The sequence below is a fragment of the Varanus komodoensis genome, unplaced genomic scaffold (genome assembly GCF_004798865.1).
Source record: "Varanus komodoensis strain SLA01 unplaced genomic scaffold, ASM479886v1 scaffold87, whole genome shotgun sequence".
Taxonomy (NCBI): Eukaryota; Metazoa; Chordata; class Lepidosauria; order Squamata; family Varanidae; genus Varanus; species Varanus komodoensis.
In genome coordinates, this window is record NW_025336565.1 from 1900517 (window position 1) to 1912213 (window position 11697).

At 73.4% G+C, this 11697-nt stretch overlaps 1 protein-coding gene across 1 annotated transcript in view; it reads right to left on the minus strand.

Annotated features, from left to right (window-relative positions):
* Positions 1–4403: 4403 nt before the first annotated feature.
* TSC22D4 (TSC22 domain family member 4) overlaps positions 4404–11697 on the minus strand; it is an 8183-nt gene continuing 889 nt past the window's right edge. Inside the window, exons 2-5 of the mRNA XM_044417142.1 lie at positions 11049–11693; positions 10274–10437; positions 5536–5590; positions 4404–5104 (exon numbers count right to left, since the gene is read on the minus strand). Of these exons, the coding sequence (XP_044273077.1) occupies positions 4841–5104; positions 5536–5590; positions 10274–10437; positions 11049–11693 (1128 nt within the window). The 3' untranslated portion in view covers positions 4404–4840. The remainder of the gene's footprint in view (positions 5105–5535; positions 5591–10273; positions 10438–11048; positions 11694–11697) is intronic.

Consider the following 11697-nt stretch of genomic DNA (forward strand, 5'->3'; position numbering starts at 1 on the left):
CGGATGCGGGGCTGCCCAGGCGGCACGTCCCGAGGGCCGCTGGGAAGGGAGCACCGAGGGCGCATGCGCCGCCCAGGCGCCGGTCGTTCGGCCTGGCGCAAGCGCAGAACGCGCGCCAGCTGCCTGCCTGCGGGGCATCATGGGGGCCGTAGTCCGCCGCGTCATGAGGCCCCGGAGACGGAGGGGCGCGCGTCCGGGCGCATCCCTGTGCGGCCAGCCCGGCACGGCGGCCCCGAGGCGGCACGGAGGGGGCGGGGTCCGGCCCGTGGCCGGGTCTCCCACCGCTCCTGCCCTTGCAAGGGCGCCGCGCGGCTGCCTGCGCGCCCCCGCCGCGCCACCCTCACAACGGCCCTGCGAGGTGGGCCAGGCTGAGGCCGTGCCGGCCGAAGCCGCGAAGGGCGCTCCTCGGCCGCGGCCCCCGCGTCGCCCACTGGCCCCTGCACTTGCGGCAGCGTTTCTTCCCGGTCCCCGGAGGAGGGGCCCGCGCTGCCGCGATCCGGGCCGGGCCCGCTGCGCAGGGCAGGGCTCGCGGGGGCTGCCTCCCCCACCCCTTGGCTGCAGGACTGTGCCGGCGCTCGCTGTGCTGAGTGGGCTTCCTTCTGAGTGGCTGGGCAATAACGGATCTTCTTCACAATCCTAGGCGTGTTTTGACTAAAAAGTCCTGGCTGCGCAAGGCTGGGAAGTTTAAGACCTGCGTGGGGCTCCCAGCTTTGCTTCTTCAGGGCGCGCAGCTTTTCATTCAATAGAATTTAGCAAATGAAGGAGTACCGAACAAATGAACTGAGCCCAATGGACTAATCCCTCCCCGAGAAACACCTTTCCAGGGTTGCGCGGCCTGCTCCCCAGGCGGCTTCCATTTCGTCAGGCCTTGGCAGGAACCTGCTCCCAAGCAAAACCTCCCTTGCTCTGGAGCACCTCCGTGTCCCCCGGCCGCCGCCTGCCCGCCATCCCCACCTCCTCGGGGACGGCCGAGCAGGGAAATGCAAGAGAGCAAGGAAGGGCCGGAGCCGCAGCGGCCGCAGTGCCCTCCTGCCAGCGGGCCGCCGGGGTGCCCATGGCTGAGCCCCGAGCGGCACCTGGCCTGCACGCTCCGGGAAGCTGCCGGCAAGCGATGGCACAATGACAGGGTTCCAAAGATAGCCGCCCTGTTTGTTTCCGGAGGCTCCCGCAGACTAAACGACTCCAGACCGCAGACGAAGCGGCGGCTCGGCAACCTGCAGCCGGGCCCTCCGTCGCAGGGGCTGCGCTGGCGTGGGCTCCCGTGGCTGCAGAGCAGGGGCTGGGGCCCGCAGCCGGCTGGGGGCCGCGCCGGCAGGTGGGCAGCTTGGGGGCCTCCGGGGGCACGGCCGTCGCCGGAGGCTCGGGGCTACGGCAGCTTGGGCACCTTCCACGGGCTGCGTTGGGCTGGTGGCCCTGTCCCGGCCCTCGTGGTCGCGTACTCTCGGGTCGCCCACGGGCTGCCTCTGGAAACGGGTCGGACCCCGCAGCGAGTGCCGCGTTCGTCCGCCGGGCGGTGGGCCGGCACCCCTGCGCAAGCCGCCCGTGTGCACGCTGCCAGTTTCGGAGCCCCCTGCGCACCCACCAGCCCACGTGGTCACTGGGGGGCCCCCAGGGGTCAGGAAGGTCCCCCCAGGACGCCCCAGAGGTGGCTCATTCTCCCGGCACATGGTCCTTGGGGCAACCCAGTGTGGACGCTGTTTTCGTGGCATTTACTCGAGGCTGTAAAGAGCCGTGGGAGGGAGGTTTTGTGTGTCTGTGGGAGATTCTCAAAGTTTATTTTACGGCACTTCTGTTAATGTGCCAGGTAGGATTCATACTGCGGTTGGGCGTTTCCTGCCAAAAATCATGTATGGAGTTCCACATCTGGGCCTGTAAATCGCGTCAGGACCCTTTTTGCAGCAGAATGTGACCTCACATCGCTGCTCCTGCTCTCGCCACGCGCATGATCCTCGTTTTGCCGGTGATGGCGACGAAGCAGCCAGGGAATGCCGAGCGCGCCGGTGACAAAACAGCACCCCAGACGTGGCCCTCCGCTCCCCTTTATTCCCCATCCGCAGGACCCCCGGCCGGCAGGGATTCGCCCTGCACAGCAGGTCATGTGCTGCCCTGACGGGGCGCATCTTCTGAGCACCGTTCAGGCTGCCGACACACCCCGGCCCTGCCGCTTCCTTCTGGAGCATACCATGTGCCACAGCTGGTGGTAGATGACGTGGAGGCCCAGGCGGATGTTCCACAGCAAGACCTCCTCCGGCAGGGCCTCCGGGTCCAGGCCCGTGCCTGCTCCCTGTGTGCGGAAGCACAGAGTTTGCCACACACGCATGCGCAGAGCCATTCGACAGGGCCCTGGGCATGTGCAGACGGAAGGGCAGAGTTGGCCCCTGGGCCCTGGGGCCCGCGGCCCTGTCCAGTTCTGGCTTCCCCGGAGTTCAGCCCCAGACGGACGCAAGGACTCGGCTTGGGCCTTGGATACAATTAAGCATGCAGGAAGCACTTCTGCTGTGCATCTGCACATGTGCAGAATGCACCTTTTGTGATCTGCACCAGGGACAGAGCCTGGGTTTCAGCGCAGATCTGAGACCGGAAGGGGCTTCCTTTGCTCCAAGCATGTGCAGAGTAGCAGTTTGGCTGCCTGGAGAGAGTCCCAGCATCTGGGGTGCGGAGGGGAGGCTTCCGGGTGTGGCGCCCCCACGAGCAGCTTGCGCATCCCACCCCACCCTTTCCTCCCCCGAATGGCCTGCCCCACTCTGTGCGGGGGGCCCCGGAGCACCCTGGCAGCTGCCCCAGAGGAAACATAGAAAACAGTGCGAGTCAGAAGGGGCCTCCCGGGCCATCTAGTCTGACCTCCGGCACCAAGGGGCAGGCTGCGCCCTTTCCGCCCTACGGGGTGGGCGAGCCCCCACGGCCTGCTGCCTCCAAATGCGTTGGGCAAAGCCGCCAGAACCCCGGCCAGCAGGATGGGGGCGCTGCTTGGCACAGATGGCTGCCTGGCCCAGCTGGGGGGGACACCAGGCTAAGGAGGGAGGGGGCGGAGGGCTGCGGGCGCCCTCCTCACCGGCCCCCGGCAGGCTCGGTCGTCTGCTGGAGGCGGGCGGGCGGAAGGGCCCCTCCAGGCGGCGTGTGGCTGACCCCAGGGATGCGTCTCTGCAGGCAGCTGTGCTGGTGGCCAGCTGAGCGCGCTTCTGGGCCGGGCCGGGCCGAGCTGAGCCACCGCAGGCGGGCATGCTACCCGCCAGGACACGAGAGCAGCCTGCGTCCCGGGGGGGCCGGCCGGGGCCTGGCACGGCAGCCAGTGGGGCCACTCACCCCGCGTCCTCTGGAGAAGAGCAGGTACACGGTGCAGGAGCTGGAGAGCGCCAGGAGCAGGGCCCAGGGCAGCAGCAGGGGCAGGCAGTCCAGGTCGGCCGGCGCCCGGTCCCCGGGGCCGCAGGGGCAGCTGTGCTCCGGCGGCCCCTTCTGTGCGGGGCCCGGTTCGCCCACCCGCCGCCGCTTGGGCTGGGCATGGCTCGTGGAGCCGCAGGCCAGCAGGAGCAGGGCGAGCGCAGCGGGCCTCATGGCGCTTCCGAGGCCCGGAATCAGGCGGTTGCCGGGGGCACCGCGGCGGAAGCCTCCGTGGGCCGGGGGGGGCCGCCCGAGCACGGGCGGGGGCTGCCTGGGGGCCTGCTGTCCTGGCCGGGGGGGGGGGCCCTCTCTCCCGGGGCTCGGCTCCCCTGCCGTGCCCGGAGGCGAGAGGGGCTGGCCGGGCTCCGGGCCCCTCGGCTGCCCCGGGGCTCCGGCGAGGGCAGCAAATGCTTCCGGCATTCCTTCCTCCGGAGGCCGTCATTCCGCAGTCTTCCGGGTGCGGAGGGCGTGGGGTGTGAGGCCGGGGTCCGTTTCCGGGCCACAAGGACCGCAAAGGCTTTGCTGCATGGACTTGCCAGGCGCAACCGGACACTTCTGCAGCGCAGCGCCACACGCCGGAGCACGTGCTTTCCCGGCGAGCGGGGGATCGCTCCTGCGCGTCCCAGCGTGGCGGGGGCATGGCGATCCCGTGAGGAGGGGCCACGGAGCAGCGGCACAAAGGCCCCAGTCACCAGCCCACGGGCCCTGCCAGCCCACGCCTTTGTCCGGGTCCCCCCTCAGCCGGAGCGGCGCAGGGCCGGGAGGCAGCCGCCTCGTGGGGCAGACGGGGCGCAGCGCTCCTTCTCCGAAGCTGGCCAGGGGGCAGCAGGGGGCATTTCCCCGGCGGGCCTCACTCGCCCGCTTGGAGTCCGCTGCGGCCTCCCGAGACACCCCCCGCCACACCTGCCCTCGCTGGCGGGCCCTGCCAGGGGTGGCTCCGAGCGGCCACGAGGGGTGCTGCCCAAGCCGCTTCCTCCAGCCCTGCGTGCTCACGGGCCCCCAGAAAACCACACGACACGCCGAGCGGCCGCAGCCATTTCGTACTTTAATGACCTGAAATACTGCAAAAGTGTCCTCAATATAAAATGGTTGCCAGCTCCGTCTGCCCCTGCCTGCGCCCCCGCTCCCCACTCGTGCCGGGGCACCTCGAGCGCCGCCCCTTCCCAGAGAGCCCCCGGGGTGCTCAGCCCGGCCGCTGGGGACGTGGGGGCCCCCCACCTGCGCGCAGCCGCTCCACAAGCCCCGACAAAGCCCCCTCCCCGACCGCGGCGCATCCTCCACAAAAGCTCCCGCGACACCCAGAGCTGGGGGGTAAAACCAGGCTGTGATTCCACCAGCTAAAGGCACATGCTGTGGTTAGTAGACCCCTTCTCCCCCCACCCCCCGCCCCCCCAAAGGCTGGTTTCATGCACGCACTCATCCACGCCCCCTCCAGCGACGCCGGCGCCGAGCTGCCAGCGGTTCACATCTGTGGGAATCCCCCGGCGAGCCCCCCGTGTCCTTCGGCCCCCGGCCCCCGGAGGGTCAGGCGGTGCCGCTGGGGGGGGGGCCGGGCGGGCGGGGGCCGGGCCTGGGGGCGCGCGGGCTGCTCCCCGTTGGCCAGCGAGCGCAGCACCGCGTTCTCCCGCTCCAGCAGGGCGTTGCGCTCCGTCAGCTCCTTGATCTGCTCCCGCAGGACTTCCACCTCCTCGCGCACGGCAAACATCAGGTGGCTCTTCACCAGGTCCTGCGGCAGAGGGGCGCGTGAGGCCCGGGGGCCCGGCGGGGCCGGGGTGGCCCTCCGTGCCGCACAGCAGGGGCGCGGGCCGACCGGCACGGGGCCTCCTCTGCCCCCGAGCAGGCGGGCCGTCTCCGGGCTGCTCCCGCTGGGGCAGAGGCGCGCTGGGGGAGGCCCCGGGGGGCCAGAAGGAGGGGCCCTCGGGCACACAAGGCCCGGCCCGGCCCGGCCCGGCCCGGCCGGCAGCGATCGCTGGAGCGCCAGGCTTCCAACCCGGGGCAAGCGTGCGGACGGGCATCACTGCTGGTGCAGGCCGAGCGGAGCCCCCAGCAAGGGGAGGGGGTATCCGAGCGGGCGTGGGGGCCGTGGGGCGAAGGGGCCCTGGCCCACCCGGTGGCCGGAGCGCTGCCCGGGGCGTGTGCCGCCCCCCCCAGACTCACCATGGCCTGCTCTATCTTGTTGTCGATGGCGATCATGCTGCTGCTGCTGGTCCCGCTGTGGGAAAGACAGACAGACGACGGACGGCCCTCAGAGGGTGCAGCGGGGCTGCCGCCCGCGCCCTCCGCCCTGCCCACCCGTGCCTGCTTCGCGCGCCCCCCCCGAACCCACGGCCGGCCCCACGAAAAGGCACCCAGTGCCCTGGGGGGCCCGTCTCCAAAGACCCCCGTGTTGCAAGGCCGTCAGAGCCCCTCGGAGTGGCGCCTGCAGAGGCGAGCGGTGGGGGGTTCCCGCCCCATGGATGGGGTTCGAGGCCGCCCGACCCCAGCCCCTGCCTCGGACGGGCGGCGTTGGGCCCTCCCGCTGCCCCAGTCGAAGCACGTCACCACATGGGAAACGGGCAGAGCCCTGTGGGGCATGGAAGCAGCCCCACACCCGGGTGGGGCACGGCAGGCCGCCTCCCTCGCGGCCGCATGAGACACATTGCTCCGGCCGGCACCCTTGGCATCCCCGAAGGCCGGTCCAGACCCGGAGCCGCCCTGCCCGGAGCCCGCTGGCTGCCACGGCCGGTCTGGGGGCCCTCCCGGCCGCTCCCGCTCCACCTGCCTCCCCTCCACTCGGCCGTCTGCCCTGCCCAAGAGCACCAGGGGCTGCGTGCAGAGTGCCCTGCTGTTCTTCCTCAGCCCCGTGAGGTTGGCGAGGAGGCCGAGGGGTCGCCAAGGAGCCTCGGGGCCTCCCGGCGCCCCCGCCAAGGTTCCCACGCTCCTGACTCCGGCCGGTCGCCCCCGCGCTGCTGCCCCCATCCCGCCGCCATTCCTTGCCCCGCTTCCCCCGCTCCTGAGCCCCCCGCTACCTGTGGAGCACAAGCAGGAGGGAGACCAGGGTCTTGTCCACCTCCTTCTTCCGGCCGCCCGGCTTCCTGGGCCCCCTTGGGGCCTCCCGTGGCCGGGCCCGGGCAGGGGACGGCTCCCTGGACAGGGCCGGGGAGGTGCAGCCCCGCTGCCGGGGACGGAGGGGGTCCCCCCCGGCGGGGAGCAGGCAGCAGCCGCAGCCGCGCGGCTCCCGCCGGGACTCAAAGGCCTCCACCACCGCCCGGACGGACACCCCCGGGGGGCCCGGCGACATGGGCCCGGCGCCAGTCGGCACTCCCGGCCCCCCCGCCGGCTCCATGCGGCGGCTCCGGCCCCACAGCGGGGCAGCGGCGGGCCCCCCCGCTCCGCCACTCCCGGGGCGCCTCTTCTCGCTGCCCCCAACCGCGGGAGTCGTCCTCCCCCGGTCCGAGCGCCCGCATGGGCCTGCCGCCGCCTCCCGCGGGGTCCCTCCCGCGGGCGAGCGATGGCGACGGGGACCCCGCTGGCGGGCTGGCGCAGGATCCGGGCTGGGAAGGGCTGTGCTGGAGGGCAGAGGGTGGCAGCGCCCGGCGTGCGCCCCGGCTCCGCATAAATAGCCATCTCCGTGCCCAGCCGGCGGCCCCCTCTGCACGGCCATTGGCTGGGCGCTCTGCACGCGCCCGGTCCCCCGCGCCGGACGCCGCCACCGCTCCCGGGAACCGGGCCAGGCAGCAGCGGGGGGCACCTGCTCGGCACTTCCGCCAGCTGCCCCGCCCCCGCCCCCCAGGATCCTGCCCCAGAAGCCCCTCTGGCCGCATCCCCCAGAGGGGCCGGGCAGAGAAGCGGCTGCCCCCCCGCAGAGTCCCCTGCCCCCCCCCGCCCGGCCTCCTCTGGCTCCGGCTGCGCAGCAGCACGTGGGGGGCGGGGAGGGGGGCACAAAGGGCCCTTTCTCTGCCTGCCACCCTGTTTGTGCCAGCTCCGGCCGCCCGGGAGGGGAATGCCAGGGGGCGGAGAGGCCGCTGCGGAAACTGGGCAGGAGCCCAAGGCATTGCGTAAGGCAGCGCAAGGTGCTGGCGCAGGGAGGGGAGGGGAGGGGAGCCGGCCGGCCCGGCCCCACCCTGCCGGAAGGTGCGGGGACGGGGCAGCGCGGGGCCTGGGGGCCCTCCGGAGGCGCCCCCGTGGGGCCCCCGCCTAAGGCGACCCGGCCCCCAGGGGGACGGCCCCAGACACCGCGTCCTGCTCAGGCTGCCCCCAGGGCCCGCGCCAGGCGGTGCTCCCCCTTCCTCCCTGCGCTCCACGCAGTGCCCGGAGCGGGTCCGAGGGACTGTTCCACCGGCGCCTGGGCTGGGGCAGCACAGCTGCCCCCCGTGACTGCCACGGGGGCATCTCAAACCCGGTAAGACTGGCCCAGAAGAAGAGTGCCTCTGAGAGTGCGCAAAGTGCCGCCCCTCCTCAGGGCATGAGCAGAGGCACGGACCCGGGGGCAGAGCAAGCGACCTTCCTGCCCGAGGGCTCGGCGCCCCAAGCTTCTTTCTGCGCTGCTGGGCCTCCCCACAGTTCAGGCCCCCCGTGGCAGGGGGGTGGGAGGCCAGGGTGGCCCCAGACGCCCGGCACCCCACTGGTTAACTCCGTGCGGGTGGGGGGCACCGGGGCATGAACTTCGCGAGCGCGAATGGGAACCAGTCCGGCCAGTTAGCCGAGCCCAGCCGAGCCGGGGAGGGAGCCTCCTCAGCCCCAGGCACCGGATCCATCCGAGCAGCTGGCAGGAGCTGGCAGAAGGGCGGGCGGGCAGGAGGCCTCCCGGCCCGCACCCCTCGCACACAGGCAAGCCCAAGGCGCCGCCACTCCCCACCCCCTGGGCCGGGCTGGCCCTCCGCTTCCTCCCGGCCAGGGCCCCCCGGGCGGCCCTGGGGGAGTGCGCCTGCCCCCCGCCACCCACCCGCACGCCTGTCCGGCCGCCCGCTGGCCACTCCGCCCCGGCCGCCCTCAGCCCTCACACAAACACGGCTAAGAATAGCGGAGTCAAATCCCCAGAGGAATGCGGCGCCGGCCAAGGCGAGCCGGCCGTGCCGCCTCCTCGTGCGGTTTGGCCTGGGGGGCGGGGGGGGGTCTGGCAGCGCTTCGCGCCCCTGCTCTGGCTCCTGCGGGGGGGGCATCCGGGCGGGGAGGGAGAGAGTTCCCGGGCGCCCCTTCCCCTGCTCCTTCCCAGCTGCTGCCCCGCAGCGGCTGGGGGGCTGACTGTCCAGAGGGCCGGTGTGGGGCTGGCAGACCCTGCCCCGCCTGGAGCAGGACGCTGGTGGTGCTGGGGCGGGGTGGTGGCCAGGGGGCAGGGACCCCCGTGCACACCTCAGGCCAGGCTGTCTGCCCCACGGGGGCTGAGGGGCGCGTGGCGCCGGGTGCAAGGAAGCCCTCTGTCGCTCTGCGCTCCAGGTGGGGGCAGTCGAGCCTGCCCTTCATTCCCTCCTGTATCGGCGGGAAGGCTGGGGGGGCAGCGTGTGGAGAAGGGCCCCAGGGCAGGGGGCCGGATGCTGGCCCAGGCCATGAGCGCCACGATGGTTCCCCGTGGGCATGGGGGGCAGTGCTGAAGCGTGGGGCAGCCCTGACCTCGTGGCTGCTCGGGGGGGGGGGGCGCCGCCAGCGATCTTGCGATCCCCTGGGGGGCCCGTTCCTCGGCTCGTGACTTTGGGGACGGGCACAGCCCCACCGCCTTCCGCACGGGCTCCTTCTCTCCAGCCAAGAGGGGTCCCGAGCGACGCTCTCTGGGCGCGGCCGCTCCTCCCTGGGAGAACCAGCAGGGACGGAGCAGGGCCTTGGGTGCCCTGGGGGGAGCACGGAGGTGCACGGCCTCCGCCCCCCCAAGGCCTCCCTGGCAGGCCGAAGGAGCCGTGGGCTCCCAGGCCAAGGGGGCGAGGCCAGGCCAGGCCAGGCGCCAGAGCCCGCCCTTCGGGGCACGGAGCCGGGCCTCCTCCACCCCTCCCGGCCGGGGAGGCGACGTGAGCCACGCGCCTGGTTTTTGGGCAGAGCTGGCCCGGGTTCACCGAGGGTCGCTCTCGAAATAGATCCCCGCAGCCCCGCAGAGGGGCCGGCCGCTTCCCGAGCCGGGACGGAAATAGCCGAGTGGCGCAGAAGTGCGGCCAACCTCAGCTACCTGGCGCAGTGGCACTCGGGGGTGGAGGAGGGGGGCGCGGCAGCCGCTCTTCTGGGGCAGCTCAGCCGGGAAGCCTCAAGAATCTCTGCCCTGACTCGCATGCTGCTAGTCCTCTGCGTTGCAAGCTGCCGGAGCAGGAGCCAGAGCTGCCGAGGCCGGAGCCCCCAGATCGCCTCCCCACGCCAGGGAGGAGCCACGGAGCCGTGGCGGGCCTGGAGCAAATGCTCGCAGGCGTTCCTCATCGGGGCGGGGCGGGGGGGCCCTGTGTGAGGGGCGGGGGCCGGCCCCTCTTAGCACATGCTCTCTGCGGGAGCATTTGGGGGGGCATTAATCCATCCTTCGCTGGCTGGGAAAATGCTCCCCCCTCTCCCCCCAGTGCTGGAAACGGCTTGAGTCACATCTTTTCCCTCTGTTGACACCCCCTGCCCGCTGCCCCCCCACTTCCTTCCTCTTGCCCAAGCCGAAAGCTTCCCTAACAGCAAAAGGCAGCCACAGAGCCCTGCCCGAGCCCAGACCAAGCAACCGGCACGCCCCTGTGCCAGGGCTCAGCCTCGCCACGTAGCTGCAGATGCCCCTAAGCATGTGCAGAGTGCCCCTTCCTCTGCCTGCTGCTCTGCCCCCCATAGAAGGGCAGCTGCTGGCCAAGGAGCCCGCCCCACTGCCCCACCACCCCGGTGGGCTCCCTGTGCACCCCCGGGGCGGGAACTGTGACTGCCTCCTTGCGGCCGCCCGCCCCCCGTGTGCCCCGCCAGCCCCCCCTACCTCTCGTCGTCGCTGTCGTGGGCGGCCCCCATGCCCAGCACGGACCGTGCCAGGCTGAGGCGGGCGGCCCCGAAAGGGTCCGACGTTCTCCGGCTGGGGCTCCCGTCCCGGAACAGCGGGGGGGCCGGCGAGGAGGGGCGCGAGCGGGATTCCCTCGTCGGGCCCTGGCGGGAGAGAGCGCGGGCGAGCACTAAGCCCGAGGCCTGGGGGGCAGGGGCCGCCCTCCTGGGGGCAGGATGCTGGCCGGGGGAGCGAGGGCCCGTGGCTGGCTGGCGAAGGGGGAGCCCCGGCCCCACGGGGGCCTCGGAGGAGGGGGGGAGGCGAGAACAAGGGGTGCCTCTGTCCTCCGGCTGCGGATTTTGAGGGGAGGGGCTGCCTGGGGGTGGGCCAGTCGCGTCGCCCTCCCTACCCGCCTGGGGGCCCCACTCCCAAAGCCCCGGGGCCCGGTCTTCCTCTCCCCCCACGCCCGCCACCACGGGCTTCCAGGTCCCCGCTGCCCCCGCCACGGCTTGCCGGCCCCAGACCGTCCAGGCCAGCACGCGCCCCCCTCCCCCGACCCAGCTCTCCCCCGGGTTCAAGTCCTGCTCCTCCGCCTCGTCGTCCGGCAGCGGGCAGTTCCGCCGGCAAACGCATCCCCCGGGGGCGTGCAGGTCGGGAGCCCGTCCCAGGCAGGGCTAGGGCTGGGGCTGGCGCTGGGGCTCGGCCCTGCACGGCCCCGGGGGGGAGCCGGGGGCTGGGGGAGCAAAGCCAGTGCCCCGGGGCCCCGAGCTCTCACCCTGCGGCGCTCCTCCGTCCCGCGGTGCATCAGCTGCGCGACGCTCTTGGGCAGCAGGAGCTCCTCCGCCGGCCGGGCCGGGCCGGGCCCGGGGCCGGGGCCGGGCTCGCCAGAGTCCTTCGCGCCGTCCCCGCCGGCGAGCAGGGGCGCCTCAGCCGCCGCCAGGGGGCTCCGCAGGGACACGGGGCTGGGGGGAGTCCGGTGGGGGCGGAGGAGCGCGGGCAGGCCGCCCCCGAGGGAGCGGGCCTGGTGCCCGGGGGCCCCGGGGCCCGGCAGCACCAGGTGGGCCTGCAGGCCGGCGCCCCGGCGGCCGGGCTGCGGGCTGAAGGGGCTGGGCGGCCGCACCAGCAGCCCGGCCGCCTCCAGCCGCGAGTCCAGGGACTGCGGGTGCCGCGCCGAGTCCGCCAGCCGCCCCGCCGGCGGGTGCTCCGCCTCCTGCTCGTAGAAGTCCCGGCAAGTCCAGCGCCCGCGTCGGTACGGCTCTCCCGGGCCCTGGTCCAGCTTCACCACCCGGAACCGGGAGGCGGCCGCGCCCGGCGGGGCGGGGGCCGCGCCCGGGGAGCCGGGGGCCGAGGGCCCGTTCCTGGGCCCGGCGCCCCCGCCGCCGTTGGCCCGGGCGCCGTCGTCCTCCGCGGCGTCGGCCTCCTCC